This window comes from Macaca fascicularis, chromosome 19 (genome assembly GCF_037993035.2).
Source record: "Macaca fascicularis isolate 582-1 chromosome 19, T2T-MFA8v1.1".
NCBI lineage: Eukaryota > Metazoa > Chordata > Mammalia > Primates > Cercopithecidae > Macaca > Macaca fascicularis.
In genome coordinates, this window is record NC_088393.1 from 54,979,458 (window position 1) to 55,003,526 (window position 24,069).

The 24,069-nt window shown below is 53.4% G+C and overlaps 1 protein-coding gene across 1 annotated transcript in view; it reads left to right on the plus strand.

Moving 5' to 3' along the window:
- The window catches only part of ARHGAP35 (Rho GTPase activating protein 35), a 151,331-nt gene extending 127,487 nt beyond the window's left edge, over positions 1 to 23,844 (plus strand). The window contains exons 4-7 of the mRNA XM_045380095.2: positions 6,472 to 6,549; positions 8,011 to 8,142; positions 18,094 to 18,199; positions 19,108 to 23,844. Of these exons, the coding sequence (XP_045236030.1) occupies positions 6,472 to 6,549; positions 8,011 to 8,142; positions 18,094 to 18,199; positions 19,108 to 19,465 (674 nt within the window). The 3' untranslated portion in view covers positions 19,466 to 23,844. The remainder of the gene's footprint in view (positions 1 to 6,471; positions 6,550 to 8,010; positions 8,143 to 18,093; positions 18,200 to 19,107) is intronic.
- The last annotated feature ends 225 nt before the right edge of the window (positions 23,845 to 24,069 follow it).

Below are 24,069 nucleotides of genomic sequence, written 5' to 3' on the forward strand. Positions count from 1 at the left end.
ATCCATGGTTAAAAGATTAAGGCTGGGAGGAGTGGCCCACGCTTGTAATCCCAGCCTGTAATCCCAGCACTTTGGGAGGCCGAGGCGAGTGGATCACCTGAGGTCAGGAATTCGAGACCAGCCTGGCCAACATGGTGAAACCCCATCTCTTCTAAAAATACAAAAATTAGCTGGGTGTGGTGGTGGGTGCCTGTAATCCCAGCTACTCGGGAGGCTGAGGCATGAGAATCGGTTGAACCCAAAAGGCCGAGGTTGCAGTGAGCCGAGATCGAGTCACTGAACTACAACCTGGGCGACAGAGTGAGACTTTGTCTCAAAAAAAAAAAAAAAAAAAAAAAAAAAGATTAAATAATGCCTAAGGGCTTGTTTACGTACAAAAAGCAGCAGTTTTCATGCTTTTTGGAAGTGCTTTGTTCCTAAAGTATGTGGTATCTATCTTGCCTGGTGTATTACCCCTGATTTTATTGAATCATAGAATTCAAGAGTTCTGATTAAGGCTTCTCTGGAGCCTTAGAGCTCTGGCACATCTTCTAGAATGGCAGTCCTCCAAGTATGGTTCCCTGGCCAGCAGCAGCAGCATCACCTGGGAATGCATTAGAAATGCAGATTTTGAGGCCAGGCGCAGTGGCCCACACCCAGCATCCCAGCATTTTGGGAGGCAATGGCAAGAGAATCGCTGGAGCCCAGGAATTTGGGACCATCCTGGGTAACAAAGTGAGACCCCCATCTCTACAAAAAAAATTAGCCAGGTGTGGTGGCACACACCTGTAGTCCTAGCTACTCGGGAGGCTGAGGTGAGAGGATCGCTTGAGCCCAGGAGGTTGACGATACAGTGAGCTAAGATGGTGCTATTGCACTCCAGCCTGAGTGACAGAGTAAGACCTTGTGTACAAAAAAAAAAAAAAAAAAAATTCTCGGGCTCCTCTCCAAACTGACTGAATCCAAAACTCTGTGGCTGGGCCCCCCACACCTGCACTGTAACAGGCCCTCCAGGTGACTCTGCTGCATGCTCACTCTTGAGAAATAGTGATATCAAGCATCATAGAAGAAGAACTCAGGTACTAAAATCTCACAGGATTCAAATTCTATCTGTGCGACTCACTCACTCTCTACATGTTCCTTTACCTCCTAGCCTCAGCGTTCCTGTCTGTAGAATGGGATAATAATCACCAGTCTAAGTTGGGCGCGGTGGCTCAGCCTATAATCCCAGCACTTTGGGAGGCCGAGGCGGGTGGATCACGAGGTCAGGAGATCGATACCATTCTGGCTAACACGGTGAAACCCCATCTCTATGAAAAATACAAAAAAATTAGCCAGGCGTGGTGGCGGGCACCTGTAGTCCCAGCTACTCAGGAGGCTGAGGCAGGAGAATGGCATGAACTCGGGAGGTGGAGCTTGCAGTGAGCCGAGATGGTGCCACTGCACTCCAGCCTGGGCGACAGAGCAAGACTCCATCTCAAAAAAATAATAATAATATAATAATAATAATAATAATCACCAGTCTGGGGGAGTTATTGTGAGAACTGCTATGAAAAGGCACGAAAGCACTTAGCATCGTGTGCCTCGTACAGAGTAAGCATTTGATAAATGGCTTATCATTTTTGTTATTAGCTAGCTTCCTAGACCAGGTATTCATCTTTTTAAACAGTACCCCAATCAGATGGTTGCCTGGTGAGAGGAGATTCAAAAATTCTCATCTATTCCAATGAATGACAGCTATGGCTGTTAATAGTTATATATTGAGAGAATATTTGCCATTCTGTAATTTCCATTCTTGATTATAACTCTGTTCCCTAGAACCATTGGAACAAGACTTTTCTACGTGGCCTTGTCCAAATATTTGAAGATAGTGATCTTGGCTGTTCTGAGCTTTTTCTTGTTCTATTTCCAAAGATTAACTTAAACATAGAAGATAATTGCAGCCAGTAGGGAGGGCTTTTAAAAAAGAAAGAGAGAAACAGAAAAGGCCTGCAGCCAGGGCTATGCTTCGGTGACGTGGGTCTTTGGAGATTTCTGGTAGGTAAGGATGCCTGTAAGTTTAAGGTTAAGGCTTTCTCAGATGGACTTGGGAGCCTGCAGTAGACATGGTGGGTGGAGGTCACTGTTGGTAAGAATTCTGCCTTCTGCCGCTGGCAGGTGTGGGCCAGAGTCACCCCTAGAGTGTTTCCATGTAGGAACACTCGGGTGTTCCAGACACAAATGCCTTAATATCCAGCATCTTTGCCAGGGGGTCTGCTCCAAGACCCCAGCCCTTTTCCTGCTGTGGTCTCAGGCCTTTGGCAAGCTGCCCGTGCTCTTTCCAGCATCCTATTTCTCACCTGGGTTGCCAGCTCCCTGCAGCCTTGGTGGTGTTTGCAGCCTGCTCTCAGTTTTTTTTAATCTTTCTTTAATTGATGTCTAATTAGTAGTTATGAGAAATTGCGCTAGCCAAGCAAATGCTACCTTTCCCAAATTATGCCATGGTATTGTGTACAACAGCAGCAAGGTTGCTATTTTAAAATGGGATTGCATAAAATAAACATGTGCCCAGATGACAGGAAGTACTAAGTTGATGATTAATTGATGCTCTGGTGCGGCCTCGTGCTTTCCAGTGCTTCCATTTTTGTGATGATCCATCTAGTGAGGTTTCAGCAGGTCCACACCACTGATAATTGCCAGATCGCTAATTTGCAGTTCGTCTCCTGCCCTCTGATGCCGGGGCCGGTGACCATTAGGAGGCAATGCAGAGCAGTCCTCAGTCTCGCTGAAGGTCAGGCTCACCAGAAGGTGATGTGCGGCCTTCGGCTGGCCGGGTCTTCTGCAGCTCGGAGGCTGCCTCTACACACTGAGACTCAGGAACGGTGACATTGCTGCGTTATTCCAGGCTCTTGAGACTGGTGCTGTTTGTCCTATCATTTTCTTTGTATTGTGGAGGGCTGATACTCAGGGAAAGGGAAAATAACTTAGATTTAGTTTTATTTGTTTTTTTCAAATTAGGAGATGAAGACTTGAGCCTGCTGACACATACCCAAGGCTTGCCCAGATGTGAAATAGGTAGAAGTTTAAGTATGTCTTGAGAGCAGTTGAGAAAAGAGTCCGTGGAAAAATTACTAACTAGGGCTGGTGAGCAGCGTCTCAACAGCACAGGGGGTAGGGGTGTGCCATCTCAAAAGCTGCCCGGGTGCTTAGGCCAGAGGACTTCACCCAAATGTGGTGTTGCTTCTGGGGAAGGGGGGTGCTGCGGTCTGGACCGCAGCCTGGTGGATTAATAGGAAGCAGCAGAAGCTTGAGCCAGGTGTCTTCTGGAACAGTAAGGAGGCAGGACAGTGGCAGAGGCCCCGGACTCAGACCACTCTGCCTCTCAGCAGCTGTGATCTGGGGCAAGGACTTCACCTTTCTGAACCTTAGTTTTCTCATGTGTATTCTCTACCCACCCAATAGCTCCTCCCATGAGGTGTGGGAGATTAAATGGCATCATCATTTATTTAATAAACAAGCGAATGGTGGATGGGGACAAAGCACCTAGCTCAGTGCACAGCCTGTGACCACTCTGGAAAGTGCCAGCACTTCTCCCAAGTGAGTACAGCAGTGGCAGCTCCTTTGTAACTAGGCGTTGCATGGTAGGATGTCCCTGGGGTTGGTCCATTAACCTCCTTTTCTCTCGGGGGAAGGGCCTTGGTGCAATTAACAGCTTTTAAGCCAGGGAATTGATACCTCTTGTTCCAGTGTTCTTGAAGTCTCAAGAAGTCTGGGACCCCAGAAAACAGGCAGGCCAGTTGCTTTTATTTTGCCTGATGGCTGTCTCTCCAGAGGTAACAGTGACAATGACAACCAACACATGGCTCTCTGGAGTCTGACTGACTCCAGGGCTCGGTGCTCTCCACTGTCCACACTTGTTTCTGGTGTCTGGTGGCAGCACCCACGGTGTTTCCTCTGTGCGCCTTCAGCAAGACAGAGTCGCTCAAAGCCAGTCTTCAGAAGGGACCCAGGGTTGCCTTAGCCATGAGGCCCCATGTCAGTTTTCACAGTGACTTCACCATCCTTTAGACAAAGTCCTTGAGATCTTGATGGCTCCCAGTGGACTTCTTTCCCGGGACAGGGCGAATGGACGCAGTAGACAGCTTGGAATCCACTCTGAGCTGAACAGCGCTGCTCTGCCCAGGGTAGGATGGGGAGGGAGTGGGCGTCCATCCTTCCCTTGATATTTTATTCTAACTTACTTGTTTAACTGACTTTTACTACTTTTTTTCTTATATCACACTATACACCAAATAAGTTCCAGAATGATCACAGAATGAAATGATTCTTCAAACTGATAAAAAGAACAAGAAGGAAAAAACAATAGCTGATACAGGAATGGGAAAAACCTATTCTAAGCATAAAAACAAAGGAAGACATCATAAAGAAAATGGTCTTAAAAACCTAAAATTTTTGAATTATATACTTCAACAAATTCAATAAAATTAGAAGACAAATAACAAAAAGGAAAAATGTAAACATATATAACGTTGATATAATTACTTAATATTCATAGACTTTCTCAAGTTCAAAATAAGAATCACTCCAATAGGAAAATTAACAAGAACATGAATAGGATATTCACAAAGTAAGAAATACCTATATCTAGTAATCTGTTAAGCTTTTACTAGTTGTCAAAAAAACATACTTGTGAGTTAATTTTCTTTTTTTTTTTTTTTTTTTTTTTTTTTTGAGGCGGAGTTTCACTCTTGTTGCCCAGGCTGGCATACAATGTGCAATGGCACAATCTCGGCTCACCACAACCTCCACCTCCTGGGTTCAAGCAATTCTCCTGCCTCAGCCTCCCGAGAAGCTGAGATTACAGGCATGCGCCACCACACCCTGCTAATTTTGTATTTTTAGTAGAGACAGGGTTTCTCCATGTTGGTCAGGCTAGTCTTGAACTCCTGACCTCAGGTGATCTGCCCGCCTTGACCTCCCAAAGTGCTGGGATTACAGGTGTGAGCCACCACACCCAGCACGAGTTAATTTTCTAACAGTAAAAACTTGGAAAACCCTGTATCACTTTTTTTTTCTTTTCTTTTTTTTTTCAAGACACAGTCCCACCTGTTACCCAGGCTGGAGTGCAGTGATGTGATCTCAGCCCACTGCAACATCCGCTTCCCAGGTTCAAGCAATTCTCCTACCTCAGCCTCCCGAGTAGCTGAGATTACAGGTGTGCACCACCACTCCCAGCTAATTTTTGTTGTTGTTGTTTTTGTTTTTTTTTTTCCTGAGACAGAGATTCACTCAGTCGCCCAGGCTGGAGTGCAGTGGCGCGATCTTGGCTCACTGCAAGCGCCTTCTCCGGGGTTCACGCCATTCTCCTGCCTCATCCTTCCAAGTAGCTGGGACTACAGGCGCCCGCCACCTCGCCCGGCTAATTTTTTGTATTTTTAGTAGAGACGGGGTTTCACCGTGTTAGCCAAGATGGTCTCGATCTCTTGACCTCATGTTCTGCCCACCTCAGCCTCCCAAAGTGCTGGGATTTACAGGCGTGAGCCACCGCGCCTGGCCTGCTAATTTTGTATTTTTAGTAGAGACAGGGTTTCACTATGTTGGCCACACTGGCCTTGAACTCCTGACCTTAAGTGATCCTCCTGCCTCAGCTTCCCAAAGTGCTGGGATTACAGGCATGAGCCACAGCACCCAGCCAACCCTGTATGATTAACAGCATGACTATTCTTACAGTGGTCATATACTTTGGTGTCTTTAAAATCATGTAAAAGAATAAGAACTTGAAGTGATTAGAATAAGTTCACAACACACTTTGTTTTTTTTGTTTTGTTTGTTTTGTTTGGTGTTCGTTTGTTTTGTTTTGTTTTGTTTGAAACGGAGTCTCGCTCTTTCGCCCAGGCTGGAGTGCAGTGGCACAATCTCTGCTCACTGCAAGCTCCACCTCCTGGGTTCACACCATTTTCCTGCCTCAGCCTTCTGAGTAGCAGGGACTACAGGCACCCACCACCACGCCCAGCTAATTTTTTGTATTTTCAGTAGAGACAGGGTTTCACCATGTTAGCCAGAATTGATCTCCTGACCTCGTGATCTGTCCACCTCGGCCTCCCAAAGTGCTGGGATTACAGACGTGAGCCACTGCGCCTGGCCACAACACACTTGGCAAGTGAAAATGATGGGTTAAAATATATATTACCTCTGTTTTTTAAATGAAAATGAAAAACTCAAGAGTATACATCAAAATATGAACAGAAGTTATCTTTAACTGCTGTGCTTCTACAGTCTTTCCATTTTTACCAAAGAACAAATACTTTAAAATTTTTAAGTGAAAAAGAAAATGGAGAGCGATGAGTTGAAGCATCTAGAAAAATCAAACAAGAGTGTGCTGAGGCCTGCTCCTCTCTTGTGGTGGGCACCTCATGGACTTTCCCTGGCTTTCTCCTTCTGTCTTCGAGCCCAGCCCTCCTCATTCTCTGCTCTCCAGTTCCTACTCCTAAGACCCTGCCTGTTTCTCCTCAGGACTGAGCACGGAAGGCATCTACCGGGTCAGCGGGAACAAGTCAGAGATGGAGAGTCTGCAGAGACAGTTTGATCAAGGTAAGGCGCAGCCTGGCCAGGCGTCCGAGGCCAGAGCTGGTCATGGCAAACACAACTGCCTTGGTGAACTGTCTTTGGGGCCTCGGGGCACTCCTGCCAGCACAGACCCAAAGTCACAAGGTGCTGAAACTGAGAAACAGACCATGTATGGCCGCAGTGGGGAGGAGTGGACTGGGTCCTGTCAGTGAACCCTCCCTGCCAAAGCTGGGTTATGTAGGCCACTCCCCACACCGCCACTCACAGATGCTCTTCCAGGTCACCCAGGCACACGCCTCCCTCACCACACTGAAGAGTTTTGCCTGTTTGGCCATGCAGAGCTAGTTGCAGGCACATGATATACAAGTCGGGTTGAGATGTGATCCTGTTTTGCCAGGGCCTCAGATCTATCCTCCTCACAGTCCCAGCACCAGAGAAAGCGAGGGACCATCGTGTGAGGAGCTGAGCCCTTGGGACACAGACCCAAGTTACATAGTTCTTGGCAGGGACTCTCTTCTCCTAAGCCGAGCCAGCTTCAAGAGGCCTAAAGTCAGGCAACCAAACTCTACCTCTTGGAATTGACCACACGGTGGGATGAGAAACCATGTCCCCCAGTGCCAGCAGCAAAAGCACTGGAGCAGGGCACATTCCCATCTGTCAGCAGCCAGGGCAGGAGGCACCACCCAGAGCAGACACCACACCCACTCCCCAGGTGGGCAGCCCTTGCACCTTGCAGCACCGCAGTTGGGCTCAGCTGGCCGCAGCGGGCAGAGGGCACCACACGAGAGGGAGACGCCTGCTAATCTGTGGGTTAGGAGACACGAGGCCAAAGTGAGGGGAGAACCCCCGGTGTGGGATGCGTTTGTATATATGGGAGATCCTGTACCAGCTTACCTCCCCCACAATGGAACGTGGTGTTGTCCATCCGTGGAGATTTCTTCGTTATCAGGAATCCACTGAAGTATGTATGCAACAAGAAGGAAAGTAAGAGATGGGTCAGTGGTGTGGTGGCTGGGAAGGGCCAGAGAGAGAATAAATGAGCCTATTTGCCCTCCCACCATAGGCGACAAGGATGGAGGCGGCAGTCACAGTGGTTGCTAACATCTCTGTGACCTACCTGGAAAGTGAGCCACCCTTAAGGAAAGCCGCCTCCTTCTTCTGTGATGGGAAAGGAGTAAGGAAGAGGTAACGGCATATCAAAGCCAGATGAGGGCAAGCTCCCGGCACTGAAAACCAGCATCCCTGCCCTGATGCTGGTGGAGGAGGCAGTTCAGCAGTCTCGGAAAGAGGTGCTGGGGCCAACCCATGCCTGAACCTCAGAACTCGAGTTAGCACTCCCACAGGTCTCACCCCTCCAATCCGTGTCAGTCCTGAGGCCGTCCCTGGCTCCTTAAGGTTTCTCTAGCCTCTCCCGAGCCCCGAGTTGTCCTGATGCTTCTGCCTGGCTTGGAATGGTTTGGCCTCACTCTCCTGACTTCCTTTCAGACCATAACCTGGACCTGGCAGAGAAAGACTTTACGGTGAATACCGTGGCCGGTGCCATGAAGAGCTTTTTCTCAGAACTGCCTGACCCCCTGGTCCCGTACAACATGCAGATCGACTTGGTGGAGGCACACAGTGAGTACCGGCAGCCCAGTGTTGGGTGGATTGAGGGAGAAAGGGCTCAGCACTGGAAGAATAGGTCCTGCCCTCAGAATGGACGCTGGCTCTTAGAGCTGATATTTGAAGGACAGCAGGCAAGGGAATTAACCAGATGACAACAATGGGACTTGCAAATCGGGCTCTTGCCCTTGTAGACCTTAGGTGCTTATCTGGGGGTGGCACCAAGAGAGTTGCAGGTTTCCCTCGTACTCTCATTAGTTAAGAGCATGATTTCGGTGTCAGACTTGGCTCCTTTGCTTGCGGCCAACTTAACCTTCTCTGCCCCTTAGTGTCCTGCTGTTGTTACCATCCCTACTCCTGCAGATGAAATTCGGTTCGGAAAGGCCTAGAAGTGAGGCTGTGAACAGCCTATTTAATAGTAGTTCTTATTTTCCTCTCCCCTCTTCTTACCTGTCTTCTCCCACCTCTCATGTAATGAAGTTAACATGTGTCTAGGGTCCTACAGCCTCTTAGGAAGCCGGCCTCTGGAGGGAAAGAGACAACTCCAGTGGCCAAGTGATCATTTGATGCTGTAGCAAATGAGCGCCTCTGGTTTTAGTGGTATCCTGTGTGCCGTGCCACCTTGCCTCATCAGCTGTTCCTGCCCCAGCCTGCCTCTCTCTAGAGGTGTTTGTCCAGATGGGCAAGACTTCTCACTGGCCAGCCTCTCCCTGGACTTGGTGTAGTACCACAGAGGATGCCTGGCCTCTCAGAGCGTCCCGCCATGTGGCCCTCACTACCTTTTAAGTCATCAGCAGCCTTCCTGCTTTGTGCCTCTGGCAGGCCAAGACCCAGCAGCAGCCCTTGCCGTGCAGCTGCAGAAGGGAGTGTCTCTGCCAGCTGCCCAGAGATGACAGCCACCCCGTGATCCAGCGACCAGAGGGTGGGGAAGAGGAAAGGAGATGTGTTCCTCAGGGGCAGGACATTGGTCTCATCATGCCACTGCCCAACTCTAAAGAGGGAGCTTTAAACAAGCCTCATATACTCACAAGGCTGATGTGTAGGCAGAAATTTGAGGGAGGTGATGGATCAGCGTGACCCCGAGTCCTGGGTCACTGACTCTAAGTAGCATCTAAGGGAGACAGGTGTGGAGGAAGCCCACCCCTGAACTGTCAGAGCCTCAATAGTGACAGGGGCTGCGGGACCTCCAAGGTCACCCTTCCAGGGTCTGCACTTCCTGTGGTGTCTGTTTTCACAGTCTGGATGCCACTTTCACCTTATTCTGTCCACACTCTCTTAGCTGACTGGAATTGTTCCTAGCGCCTGACCTAGCTAAGCCCACAGGGATGGGGCAGGAGAGCATGGTACTCCTGGGACGGTCATAGAGTAGCCTGCCTTCTGAAGACGGGAGTCAGGGTTTCTCCAGAGCAGTTATTGCCGGCTTCTCCCCTGATCCTGCTGTCGGAAGATAGAGGCTTTCCCAGCAGTCACTTCTCCAGGAGGCTCCAGGCAGGCACAGATGTGAAGTCGCATGGGAAATCTCTATTCTGGAGCCAGCTTTCTTTCCACGGAAGCTTGTCTCACAGTGGAAGTTAGGAAAGGCTGGAAGCCGGGAATTCCTGTCTGCATTTGTCTTGACTTGGCGCCATCTAGAGGTGCGTGGAATCCTGCCACCCGGCAGAACCCCATTGTTTCTGCGGGAGCTGCTGACACAGCATCTTTTTGTGTAGGGTTGGGGGGCCGGCAGGAACGGGAGGTGCTATTGATAGGGAATCAGCTGCCCTTCCCACAGCAGCTTCCACTGCTCAGGAGGTGGCTTCTTGCGGCCGCTACTGCAGCAGCCTGGGAAAGGGTGGAGGTTTCCCACTTCCTCTTCCCATTGTGTGTTTCCTGTCCCTCATGGTACTCAGCGGGGGCTCCGTTGTCTTGAACCTGACTGAAGGGGGTGGGAGAGGAGAAGATCTTGCTGACAATGGCACCTCTCTGGGCCAGAGAAGTTGACTGGAAAGCTAGGCTGTGGATGTTGCAGGGCCAGGTTCAACTGAGCCACATATACCAGGCAGTGTAAAAGTTAGTAGTGTTAAGGGATATTATGGAAAAAAGATGATCATGCCCCAAAGTAGCTCTTCCCAGACTGGCTGGGGTTTCCATGGCTACATCAACTTGACCAGCTCTTTCTACTTAATCCCTGAGAGCAATTGTGTCTCTATATGTTCAGGCCTTGGAACCAGTTTCAAATCCCATCACAACAAGTATCAAGGTCACTAGCAAATGGTTTTGTTAGCTCCAGAATTTCACAATATTGAACACTGCTGAAAATGTACCCGCAAAATAGAGACGTTTGTGATTATTTGCCAGTTATTTTCCTACCACACTCAAGGTGATGCGTGGGAGATTCAGAAATGAACAGCAGCAGCAACCGCACCGCCCATGGCCTGGGTGCCTGCCTAGGCTTGGCCCTGCTCTCCACGAGGCATTTGATTCCCACTGCTGATCTTCCTTTGAGGAAGATGGTATTACAATACATCTCCATTTTGCAGAGGAGGAAACAGCTTCTCAGAGGTGATACAGCCTGCCCAGGGTCACACCGCTAGGGAGCGACAAGCTGGGGCTTGAGTCCCTGCCTCCATGGGTGCAAGTGAAGTTCTCTGAAGACAGAGCAAAGCTGAGCTTGAAGTGCACAAACCCCAGCGGGGAAGGCTCGAGGAAGAGGGCTTCACAGGGGAGACGGGCCAGGGTTTCAGGAGGCAGAGGAAGAGGCTTGCGCTGCCTGTCTTGTCTCCTCCCTGTAGCCCACCCCCGCCTTCAGGAGTCACTCTTGCCTGGTGTCTCCCCTGTCTCTGGTGACTCCCTCCTCCCTGCCTATCTTGAGTCGACTCCATCCAGCCGGTGTCCACAGGCCCTGCCCTATGACTTTTGTGCTGGAAGGGGTGCTAGAGCTGGCTCCATCTCAAGCCAGACGGTCTGGACCAAAGGACCTGTGGCTCCAGGGTCCCCATTAACTCCCTGTAATAGCTCGTAAAATTCAGTCTTTTTAATTTAAGGAGAGACCAGTCGTTTTCGTCAGATTGTCGAAGGGGATGTGTGACCCGAACATGGTTCAGGATGCCGGCTCATTGTCTCGGCCTTTCCTTTTGACAGATGAGACCGTTGGGGCTAGAGATAACAGTGTAGCCTAGGTTACCAGGAGGCGGCCCTGCTGCTCTCTGGGCTCTTGTTCACCAGCTGCCTTGGGACGTTGCTGGTTCTGGGATCCTGCCTTCCTTTGATCTGTCCAGATAGCTGCCCGAGGGCACGGGGGTGCTCCTCACACCCACGCACGGGGTCATTAATTTCACAGATAGCCAGGCCCTGTGTGGACAGAGACAGATGGCAGTGGGCACACACATATGCGGCCCCCAGCTCAGTCTGGTGGGACAGGACATTCAACAGGTGATTGCAAAGCCATGTCTCCAGGGGAAGGACACCTGGATTCCCCATCCTGGGCCCTGTAGAGTGAAGTCTTGACCTTGGAGTTGTTTACCACCTGGGACGGGGAGAGCGGACGCCGGACGAGCCTGCGTGATCACTGAAGGACTGTGACCCTGAGCTGGGCTTTCCCTTTCCTGGCGATGCAGGCGTGCAGATGGTCAGCGGCGGCCAGCAGGGACTTTCCTCCAGGCACTGAGCTGGCAGCAGCAGACTCAAGCCTAGAGCTTGGTTGGCAGCCTGGGTGCCAGTGATGGCAGTGGCTCAGCACAGCCAGGGCAGGAGTGTTCTTTGGGAACAAGGTCTCTGCTGCCAATTTGTTTGACCTTGGACCAGTATTCTGGCTTTGTGAGTCCTGGTGTGTCTGTGCTGTAAGAGGTATGGGAAGCTATTCAGTAAGGTCCCTGTGCCCTCTGGCTGTCCCCTCCCCTTCCTCCTGAGTTCTTGGGGTCTCTATTTTATTAAATTGCTGGGTCTGTGTCCAGGCTGTCTTGGTTCAACTGGCCCAAAAATTCGTCCCCTGGATGTTTCTTGCTGTCTCAGGCGACTAGCCCCTAAGTTCAAAAGTATGATGTCCCATCAAGAGGTGCAGCTCCCAGCCCACACCCCCTGAGCAAGAGCAGAGCCACTTGGAGCCGAGCCAAGCGAAGGGGTGAGCGTGGTGTAGAGGCTGGGGTCTCCTCCATAGGCCACCATCTCTCCCGGCCCACACCCCTGGACTCCTGTCTACCACTGACCAACACTGGAGCAGGATGGGTTCTTCTTGTTGTTGTTAGAAAAAACTAAGTGTCTTGACTCCCAAAGGGTAGGCTAGGGAGTAAAGGATGTGAGGATCCGGCCCTCCACAGTCTGGGTCCTGAGGGGACTCTGAAGGGGTTGGAGGTCATACCAAAAGTCTGGACGAGTGGAGCTGAGAGTCCACAAATCAGCACTCGCCAGGTGTGGGGAGAAGCCACCCTGGGCACCTGTACCATGGCGGGTCTGGGTTGCAGCAGCTCACCCAGGGCTGGGTGCCCTGACGGCCCTGTCCCAGCAGGGACCCCAGGGAGCCTATTGCCCCTGCTGTTTCTTTGGCCAGTGTAGACACCTGGCCGGGCAGGCCGGCCCACCTGTTGAAGCTGCGGGTCCCTGTAGAGCAAGGTTCCACTGAAGATGGTGAGTGGCTCCCCTGAGTGTGCCGCTGCCCTGTGACCAGGTCCACACAGACTGTGGCCCCAGCCTGCAGCAGCACCATGGGGCAGAAGGTGTCCGGGGTGCACGGGCTGGCCTGGCTCTTGGCCACCAGCTTGTTCCCAGGCCTCTGGCTTGGAGCTGCCAGAGTCTGTGCTTGACCACACCCAGGCCCAGGTTGGATCCGGACAGCGCAGTCAGCACCGTGCTCAGCAAGTAGCAGCCAGCCAGAGGCGCCTGAACTCACCAGGGATGAGGATGGTGGTCACGAGGGGAGACTGGGGCCGGGCCAGGAAGGCCTCGAGGAGCCAGCCCAAAGCTTCTGGACTAGAGAGGGACCTCTGGGTCCTTTCCCCTCTTTCCACTAGACCGTAAGCGACAGGGAATTTGGTTTTTGTTCCCTACTGCATCCCCAGCGTATAAAATAGTACCCAGGCAGGAGCAGGCCCCCGTAAACACCTGCTTCTCCCACACACTGAGGATAAACAAATGACCCAAGCAAGAGGGGCCTCCCAAATCCGAGAATGAAATAATTCGCATTGTCTGGCGAGGCAAGAATGGGGTGCTGTCACCGACAGCCTCACCCATCCCCATGTACTCAGCCTAGTCCCTCTCACGCTCACCTGCCTCTGGGTCAGAGTCGCCGCCTCCCTCACTGAGGACTGTTGAGGGACCTGTGCCTGGTTCCGACCAAGGCAGCTGAAAATGCCACACAGGGCACAGACACTGCTGGTGCCCCCCCAGTCCTGGGTCAGGGGAGAGTGGGTATAGGAAAAACGTATGAAGCCGGGTGCGGTGGCTCATACCTGTAATCCCAGCACTTTGGGAGGCCAAGGCGGGCGGATCTGGAGGTCAGGAGTTCGAGACCAGCCTGACCAACATGGTGAAACCTCATTTCTACTAAAAATACAAAAATTAGCTGGGCGTGGTGGCTCAAGCCTGTAATCCCAGCACTTTGGGAGGCTGAGACGGGCGGATCACAAGGTCAGGAGATCGAGACCATCCTGGCTAACACGGTGAAACCCCGTCTCTACTAAAAAATACAAAAAAAAAACTAGCCGGGCGAGGTGGCGGGCGCCTGTGGTCCCAGCTACTCCGGAGGCTGAGGCAGGAGAATGGCGTAAACCCGGGAGGCGGAGCTTGCAGTGAGCTGAGATCCGGCCACTGCACTCCAGCCTGGGCGACAGAGCCAGACTCAGTCTCAAAAAAAATAAATAAATAAATAAAAATAAAAATACAAAAATTAGCTGGACCTGTAATCCCAGCTACTCAGGAGGCTGAGGCAAGAGAATTGCTTAAACCTGGGAGGGGTTCTCTACTAAAAATACAAAAATTAACCATGCCTGTAATTCCAGCTACTCAGGAGGCTGAGGCAGGAGAATCGCTTGAACCTGGGAGGTGGAGGTTGCAGTGAGCCGAGATCGTGCCACTGCACTCCAGCTGGGCAATACAGCGAGACTTCATCTCAAAAAAAAAAAAAAAAAGTGTCCTAGCTGGTGAAGCCAGCACCCTGGAGGGCACCCCATCCCCTTTCCTGTCAGAGGATTACTGCAGTCAGAGAGGACTCTGCTGCCTGCAGGGAGGCGAGGACCCAGAGCAGATGGGCTGAGCTGGGAACAGGCCTAGGTCCTATCCACCTGCGACATCACCAGCCTTGTGACCTTCTCTTGGCCTCTGGAGTGGGTTTCTCAGCCACCATATGGGTAACACCCAGCCCCACCTTCCACTCAGGTCTGCGGTCAGGGCCACGCGAAGAGCACTGTGAAGCTGTCCTGCCAGCACTCGGGCAGCACCCAAACCTAAGCAGCTGCTGGTGCCTTTGCCATGTGAAGAGGCTGCAGCCGGAGCCTAGAGGGGTGAGGCAAGCTTTGCTTAAGGAAAGAGGTGAATGGGGCTGAGTCAAAGGATGTTGACAAGGTCAGCCTTGCTTTTAGTGTGGCCCAGACTTGAGCAGAAGGGCCTCTCGCCCTCCTTGACTTCTGCCCAGCGAGCTCCTAGTGCTGCTCCGTACTCAGGAGCACCTGGACCAGGCAGCCAGTGGGGAGGGGAGCAGGCCAGGAGACTGGCCACCCACTCCTCACTAGGCATTCAGCTGAGGTGCATATGCAGAAGGAGGCTGGGATTTTAGGGGGCAGCCCCTAATTTTTTATTTTTCTTTTTGAGATGGAGTCTTGCTCTGTCACCCAGGCTGGAGCACAGTGACGCAATCTCAGCTCACTGCAACCTCCACCTCCCAAGTTCAAGCAATCCTTCTGCCTCAGCCTCCCAAATAGCTGGGATTATAGGCACACGCCACCACACCTGGCTAATTTTTGTATTTTTGGTAGAGATGGGGTTTTGCCATGTTGTCCAGGCTGGTCTCAAACCCCTGACTTCAAGTGATCCACCCACCTCAGCCTCCCAAAGTGCTGGGATTACAGGCGTGAGCCACCACACACACCCGGCCCCTAAATTATTATCAAAGCAGGCTCTGTAACTCCCACCCCTGCCCCTCCCCACCCCCCAAGGAAGAAACAAAACCACCCTCATTGCTGCTTATCAGATAGGAAGGAGAGCAGGCGTCCCTGGCAGACCTAGGCTTTGCCAGCCCCGTTTCCTGCCTCCAGCCAGAGGATGGGATGAGACCCAGCTCTTACGTAAAGGTGCTACCACTCGTTGCCTAATTAAGACAAACACAGCTGTGTTTGGGTCGTGCAGGCACCTGCGGAGAGACCTGTGTCCTCCTGTGCCAAGCTAGCAGCTGGAAGGGGGCATGACGCTTTTATGAAGTGAAGCTTCGCGCCACACACATGCTGCTTGTGTTTTCTAATACAGTCTTCTGTCCTCCCTACAGCAGTTTACTTTTTTTATGTAGATATTGTATTGTAACATGACAATGAACTGTTTGAAGACTCAAGGTCGTGGAAAAGAGTGTGCCCATGGCCGGGTGCGGTGGCTCACGCCTGTAATCCCAGCATTTTGGGAGGCCAAGGCAGGTAGATCACCTGAGGTCAGGAGTTCCAGACCAGCCTGGACAACATGAGGAAACCCTGTCTCTAGTAAAAATATAAAAATTAGCCAGGCGTGGTGGCAGGCACCTGTAGTCCCAGCTACTTGGGAGGCTGAGGCAGGAGAATCACTTGAACCCAGAAGGTGGAGGTTGCAGTGAGCTGAGATCGCGCCACTGCACTCCAGCCTGGGGGACAGAGCAAGACTCCATCTCATAAAAGAAAAAAAGAAAAAGAAAAGAATGTGCCCTTGAGGTGGAACCCTTAAAATAAACCTTGGATTCAGAGAAATGAAGCTGCTCATAGCCCAATAACTAGCTCCCAGGACTTTTTTAGTCATTTCTGATAGACAGATGTTACCAAGACACTGCTCTCATGAAGTTACACTCTCAAGGCCACAGATTTGCCTGGTTTCATTCATCCTCATTAGGCTGCCTGGGAGAGCTCCTGGAGCTCAGTCCCTTCCAGCCCTGCAGCCTCCCTCCCCCTGGCCCCTGCAAGTAGACTGGCTCTCAGGTGCCCTTATTTTGTGTCCAGCTGTGAACTCTGAATTTAACTGCCGGGTGTCACCGAATGAAGGAGGCACTGTCCACAGCCCCTTTTACAGATGAGGAGACTGACCCTACGGTGTCACTTGCCCAAGGTGACACAGTTGGCGCGAGAGGCTGGATTTGTACCCAGGGCCATCTGAGTCAGGATCTGGACTCCAGACCACCACAGGGCCTTCCTCCCTGCTCCGCGTTCCCGCCCTTGGGATTCTGTCTGCTCTTCCAAGTCTCACTCTCCCCAGGGTCCTTGTGCAACTCCCCCAACTCTGACCCTCCGGGCACATCACCTGCTGCAAAGGTGACTAAGGAGCCATGGGTTTCCTAAAGAATACCTGGTTCAGGGCCGGGTGCGGTGGCTCACACCTGTAATACCAGCACTTTGGGAGGCCAAGGTGGGTGGATCACGAGGTCAGGAGATCGAGACCATCCTGGCTAACACAGTGAAACCCCATCTCTACTAAAAATACAAAAAATTAGCCAGGTGTGGTGGCGGGCACCTGTAGTCCCAGCTACTCGGGAGGCTGAGGCAGGAGAATGGCGTGAACTCAGGAGGTGGAGCTTGCAGTGAGCCGAGATGGCGCCACTGCACTCCAGCCTGGGTGACAGAGCGAGACTCCATCTCAAAAAGAAAAAGAAAAGAATACCTGGTTCAGGGAGTCCGCACCCCTCCCGGATTCATCAGCAGAATGGTACACATGTGTCTCCGGGGCAGACGATCCAGCACCGTCGTCTATCTCAAAGGAGCCTGAACCCCCAAGCCCATTAGCAACCGTCGGCGTTATAATAGACCCCCTCTTCACCAACCCCACCCACAGCCACCAATTGTGAGATAGCTGCCGTCTCCTTCGTGAGACCCTCCCGTGGTTCTTCTGTGCCCTGGAGTCCAAGAAGGAAATATGGGGATGTCTTTCCCTGCACAGAGAAATCTGTCTTAGCCAGCTGGGCTCCAGGTGGGCTCTGGGACATGTGTGCCTCACCAGCCTGGGATGCCCTTCCCAGCCAAGGTGGGCCACACCCACTCAGGGATGGCAAGCCCAGTGGCCACGGCTCCAGCCCCACAGCCAGTCCCAGCTCTGCAACTTCTAACCTCAGATACCTCATCCTCAAAATGGGGTGACAAGTTCCTGCCTCACACGATTGCAGGGACTCATGGAACTGGGCCTGGCGCGGGTTACGAGCTGCATTCCAGGCAGTTGTTTTCCCTCCCCTAGGACATTGGGATTCCGTGATAGGCAAAGTGTGGGCATTGGGGGGAAAGGGGGTGCATAGTTCCTTTGGTGAAGTGCGTAAGAATTCCCCCACTGTTTCCATCAGCCCCTCCAATGGGGATGTGCGGAGGGTCCCTGTGTCTCTAGGGAAAGGACAGAGCCTTGGTCTCATGACCGACTCCCTCCCTCAAAGGTCTGTTGGCGTGGGTGGGTGGCAGCGGCTGCCTGTCTCCATCTGGTCAGGAAGCAAGCAGGCTTTCTGCGTAGGGATGCCTGTCTCCAGGGGCAACCGGATGAGCAAAGAATGGTGTTCTTTATGGCGTAGTCTCTCCAGATCGTTCTGTCTCGGGTGGTGGGGCCAGGAAGCCCCAGGCACACAGTGCCGCCCTTCAGTGGGGGCCTGGGACACAGAGGTGGGCCAGGCCCCTGGGCCAGTGCCACTGCCAGGTGTGCCAGCCTTGGGCACAGGCTTTGGGGGAAAGAGTGGAGTTAGTGTCATCCGAAAGCCCTGGGTTGCCCTCAGAGAAGGCCCATCACAGAGCACGCCCTGGGGTGGCCACCAGCCTCGGCCATGAAAGGCAAGGCTTTGGTTTTCTCTCTCCTCAGAAATCAACGACCGGGAGCAGAAGTTGCATGCCCTTAAGGAGGTATTAAAGAAATTTCCAAAGGAAAACCACGAAGTCTTCAAGTATGTCATCTCTCACTTAAACAAGTAAGTCACAGGGCCTTCTGGTTGGTTTTTCCTCCGGAAGACAGCCAGGGTCAGTGCGTCGCAGAACAAGGCTGCCAGTAGCAGCCTCAGGCCCTGGCCTGGAAGGGGCGCTGGCCGGCCTCCCGTGGTGCCCACTGGGCTCAGCGCCTGGAGCCTCTGCCTCTCGCCCATCCTAAGGCCTCCCTCCTGCTCCTATCTGAGGGCGGCCACGTGGCCGCAAACCTGCCCAACACCAGACAGTGCACTTAGCTCTGTCGGGCATGGGGCCTCTTGTAGGCCTGCGCCCCAAAGCTGGCAGAGAGAGATCTTCTGGTTGGTGCTGATGTTCCAGAAATCTTCTCCTGAATCCAAAACACCTCAGAGCCCCTGAAAGTCCTCTCTCAGCATTCACATTCCCAGCTGGGGAGAACCGGGACATCGCACCTCGAGAGGTGTGCTGCAGGAGAGAGCCAGCCTCCAGCATGGAGCACAGGCTGCAGGCGGGAGGCCATGTGGCTCTTCCCTGAACTTCCGTGTGTGTGGAGGAGGGCTGCTGGCCAAGTGGCATCTGATGGCACTCTGGTTTAGGACGCTCAGCCTCCCTCCCTCATCACAGCTGGAGCACCGCCACTGCTTTGGCTGGCTGCAGAGCTAGTCCCTGAGGTGGTCAGTCCACCCCCAGGGGTTTTCAGGGCTCCGGGCAGCCTCTCCAAGGTTGGCCATGTGGAGGCGCTAGGCTGGAGGGGAGAGGACACTGAGGGCGCAGCCTCCCGGGCAGGGCAGGGCAGGGCACAGAGCTGCGCGTGGCCTTTTCTGCTCCACCTGAGGGTGTGCAGGCGGGGCTCAGCCTGCGTGCTGAAGACCATGAGCGCCTGGGGCCAGGCAGGGCCCTGCACAGTTCTGACCATTGAGTTTGGTGTCGCCCGCAGGGTCAGCCACAACAACAAGGTGAATCTCATGACCAGCGAGAACCTCTCCATCTGCTTCTGGCCCACCTTGATGAGACCTGATTTCAGCACCATGGACGCCCTCACAGCCACGCGCACCTACCAGACAATCATTGAACTCTTCATTCAGCAGTGCCCCTTCTTCTTCTACAATCGGCCCATCACCGAGCCCCCTGGTGCCAGGCCCAGCTCCCCCTCCGCCGTGGCTTCCACCGTCCCCTTCCTCACTTCCACGCCTGTCACAAGTCAGCCGTCGCCCCCACAGTCGCCTCCTCCCACCCCCCAGTCCCCAATGCAGCCACTGCTTCCCTCCCAGCTTCAAGCCGAACACACGCTGTGACCCACCAAGACCTGGGGCGACAGGAGAACCGGTCCTCTCTCTGACGGGGTGGCATTTGGCCTTGAACAAAACCAAGTCCACTGGAGGCAGAGGCAGGGGCAAGTGGCCCTCTCCATCATGTTCTCAAGACCTCAGTGGGAGCACCAGCCAATGGTACCATCCGCCAGGCTGCCAGGTGCCCTGGGCCCGGCACTGCAGACCTGAGCTGGCTGCAGGCAGCAGCCATGGGGCCCTGTCCTTTGACTTGGACCCTTTTGAGGACTGAACTAGGCAGGCAGCAGCCCCAGTGCCCTCCCTCTGTTCTCTGGACCACCACCCCACCTGGCTGCGCACACCAGCCTCCAGGTGCCTCCTTCTGCTTGTACAGGGCCCGTGGTCGGGACAGTGCCCAGGCCTTTGCCGGGGAGGAGGAGGCTCTGAGATTCATGGCGGGGCTGGCAACCCCCGAAGAGAACACTTCCCGCTGGTCTGTCTCTTCCCACCTTCCATTTGCACACACCCGCAAGGTAAGGGTGCAGCCCGGCTGGTGGCTCCTGGGGAACGTGTAGGCCACGGCTCTGCCACCACTAGGTACCTGCTGAGGGCGCTGGCCCTGCAGATCAGAACAACGGAGGATAGCTTTGTGCCTGGACCCAGAGAGTGCAGGACTTCCCTCTTCATCCCCGCCGTCCTACTCCACAGGCTTCCCGAAACATTCCCTGGCAAACAAAGGAACACTAGGAGAAAAAATGGAAAAACCCTTCCAATAATTAAAAAGGAAAAAAACACGGAAAGAAAACTACAGACCTCAAGATTTCACTCTGTGCCCACCTCTGCCGGGAGGGAGGGAGGCACACAGGTGGAATTGACCCTCGTCTTTGTGGCAGCAAAACCAGGATGCCTGGAGCTGTGGCCTGAGAGCCTCCTGGGGTCCCACTCACCCACTTAGGTCTAGTCGCCAGATTCCCCGTTTTCCCAAGAAGAGGGTTTGAGCCCTTGGTGGGGAGAGCCCGGGAGATGGCAGAGCAGGCTGGAACCTGGGCTGCCCCAGAACACAGTCCATTACGATAGAAACACTACTTGAGCGTACGTGTGGGGTGTGTGTGTGTGCACGTGTGAGTGTGTGTGTGGGCACTTGGTGGGGAGTTGGGGACTGCTGGAAGGTGCCAGGTGCACTTGGGGTTGGGGTTGGTGTGTTGGGTGTTGAAGTGGAATCGTTTCATCCCAGCCATGGAAGCCACTGGCAGGAGTGTTCGTGGAGATGTGGGCGGGGTGGGGCACTTTGAAGGAATGGCGGTCTGCTGGTGCCCTCGAAGGGGCATCCTTCCTGGTCCTTGCCGGCCCAGAGGCACCGTGCCTGCCTATCACCCACTACCACCCTAGCCCAGCCTTTCCACTGCTCCAGGAAAAGCTCTTCTCCTGCCCACCTCTGCCCTCTAGCACTGCAAACTTGCATGGCTGGGCCATGGCCTCTGCAGCCAGGAAGACTGGGCACCCCCCAGGCGAGAGCTAGTGGGGTGCAGAGGGCCCCACACCAGACAGCCCTTGGGGCTCGTTGCACTTTAAGAAATAGGATCTGTGGTATATTCCAGGGGGCCTGATGGACACCTCCTGGGCGTCTGCAGCTGCCCCGCCCATGCCCACCTGTAGTGGTTGGAGACAGAAGTGGCCCTTCGTCTCCCAGGCTCCCTCTGGGGACGGCTGGCTCACTGTCTCCAGTTCACAATGGCCAACGAAGGTGCTTGGAAACACTCACGTACCCTTGCAAGTTTTAATGGGAGAAAAACCCAGGGTCCAGGCGTGTTTTCTGTGAATGTTGGGTGATGAATTTTTGTCTTTTCTGGCGGAGCTGTGCCTGGCCCTGTAGGCCCAGGGTTGACTGGAAGGTGACATCTGTGTTTCGTTGTAGCTGAGGTTGGCAGATAGGTTCCCAAACTCCCCCAGTCCTGGGCCCCAGCAGATGAGGAAACGGCCGCATTGACTCACCCCGCCCCCTTTTCAAGGTCTTGCTCACCTGGTCAGCACCTCACCGAATTGGGAGTGGAGGGAAAGCATGGTGGTGGCCTGGGCCATCCCTGTATGAACGCAGGCAAAAGCAGCCCAGTCCCCCTCACTGCTTGAGCTAACACTGCCACCTGTTTTGTGAGCACGAAAGCCACGGCCTAAGCCACCTGGCCCCTGATTCCACAGATGTGTGTGCAGCCAGTGACTTCCCCGGAGTGTGGAGGGGGCGGTGAGGAGGAGCACCTGGGCTTTCTACCCGTCCCCTCACAGAAGTACCTGAAACTAGGCCTGGGGCACCCCCAACGCAGCGCCCTGTCAGCCAAGGTGGGCAGGCGGGGACTGTGGCGGCTCATGTCCGAAGGGAGCCTCCATGCACAGGAAGCCCCGGGGTTCCTCTTGTTTCCCCCACTAACTCTTCAGCCTCTCGTCTGCTGCTTTGGGCTGAGGGACTAGAGGACATCTCAGTCGTTTGAGCAGCATGGCCAGTCGTGGCAGGCCAGGCTTCAGCATCCGGTCAGGGCAGCGTGCAGACTGAATAGGCCCTTGTGTGGGAGCATCCCTGGGGATTGTTGGAACCGTGCTGTCCCCACCCCTGCTTTCATCGGGGCTCTAAGTTCTGGAAGGTGCTTGCACAGAGGGTGCTCATGGGACCCGCATGCAGCTCTCAGCACTGGGCGGGTGGGCGTTGGCTTGTCCAGAATGGGGACGTGGGGCAGCCACTGCCACCCAGCGAGAGTGCAGACACCGTGTGAGGGAACAGCAGCCCTTGGTGCAAAGCCAGAGACTGATCCTGGCTCTGACGGCTGAGGAGGGAGGACCCGAGGCTGGGTGGCGTGGCTCGTGAATCCACTTAGAATTCTTGGCTTGTGTCGCACACTGGGTGTCACGGCACACATTTACTCTGCATTGTCCCTGTCTTTCCTGTCGCCTAGCATTTGGAGAGGAAGAGGGAGAGAGCTTCAGGGTGTCTGTCTCCTTGCTCTCCTGCCTCTACCACCTTGGTTTTGCTTCCTGCTGGAGGCGCGGCACCTGCTGCGACCCAGATTCTTCTGCAGGATATGTCTGTCTTTGTCACGGTGGACAGAGGGTGACATCATAGGAGCAGCTCGCTGGCCAGAAGGGGATGGGGCATCCCTGTGCCTCAGTCAGCTTCTGCTGCTCTTAGGGAAGGGAGGCCTGGGTCAAGCCAGCATCCCTTTGGTTGAGACCCCCGCAGGCCACCAGGCATTCTGGACATACACACACACAACTCCACAGCAGGCCAGCTGCAGCGTCTTGTCATCAAGAGTCACCTCAGCTGCGCTCCCCTCCCGTCCTTTCCTATGAGAAGCCACTGCTTTGGGGGCGCCAGCTAGAAAAATTAGGGTGAGGTGGCCAGGAGGGCCCGTGCCGCGCGGGGGCCTGGGTCCTGTTGAGGCGCTCATTTCCCAAAGGCAGCGCAGGGATCCAGGGAAGCTGCGGCAGGGAGCGGCCCCGGCTCCGTGGCTCTGAGGTGTAACGGGAGTGGGCTCCCTCCCTCGGAGCACGTGGTCTTGTGTCCAGGTCAGAGAGTGGCCCAGGAAGCGGCCAGTTTCTGTCGCGGGTCCGGTGGGGGCGCGGCCGCGGTGCGGTCGGTGCAGCGTGACCAATGCACGGCGCGCGGGGGGCAGAGCAGGAGGCGATCGGTGACCTCGGGCACTGCTGGCCTGGGCTGGCCTCCTCCAGCCCTCCCGTGGCGGAGCCGGCAGTGATGCTACACTTCACTGTAGTCACGACAGGGCCTAAGTTATTGTTTGCATAAAAAGAATCATGTTCCCTGTGTACATTTAAGAAAAAAAAAAAAAAAAAAACGGAAATGTCAGAATTGTATGGAAATAAAACTTGTTTGAAAATTTGGAATAGTGCTGCTGCCAGCTTATTTTTCTGGTACTTGTATTTTCACATGTTAAATGATCTTTATATATGTTGAATTAACAAATATTTTGAGTTTCTGAGAAAAACAAAACATATTAATGGTATTGAAATGTGTTAGTAGTCTGGCTGTATGCCCAAAATTCTGTTTTGCAGCAAAAGTGAAGACTTGTATGTAAAGAAAGTATAACAATTATTTCTTTGTATTTTAGGGGCTTTAACCGGAACATCCTTTAGCTGGTGTTAGGAATGTTTGCTTAATTTCCAGACTTTTTTTAAAAAACACATCGTGGGTTTTTTGAGGCTCCAACCTAATTAGTGCATGGTCAGCCCTCAATGAAGGCTGAGGCATCTCTGACTGAGGTGTTTTTGTTTGGTTTTGTTTTTTAAAATCATGTATTTGCTACAAAGTATTGTACTTGTCTCAATGGGAATGGTGTAAAAAACTGAAAAGGCCTTATGTGATCTGTATCATAGTTAATAAATCAATCTTGTAAAAAACCAAACCTGAGAGAAGTGAAGGGGGGCCTCCTCCTTACCGGGCCAGTGCAGCGCACACCTGGGTCTCCCCGGGCGCCTAAGCCAAGGATGGGAAGCAGGAGGCTCCCGCAGGGGGGGCCTTTGCCAACACGAGCCTCTGCTCCCAGCTCTCACCTGCTTTCCTCTCCAGCACAGCTTCCCAGAAGGCCGCGTCATTCCTGTGGTCTCTCAGCACCACCTAAAGTGGCCCC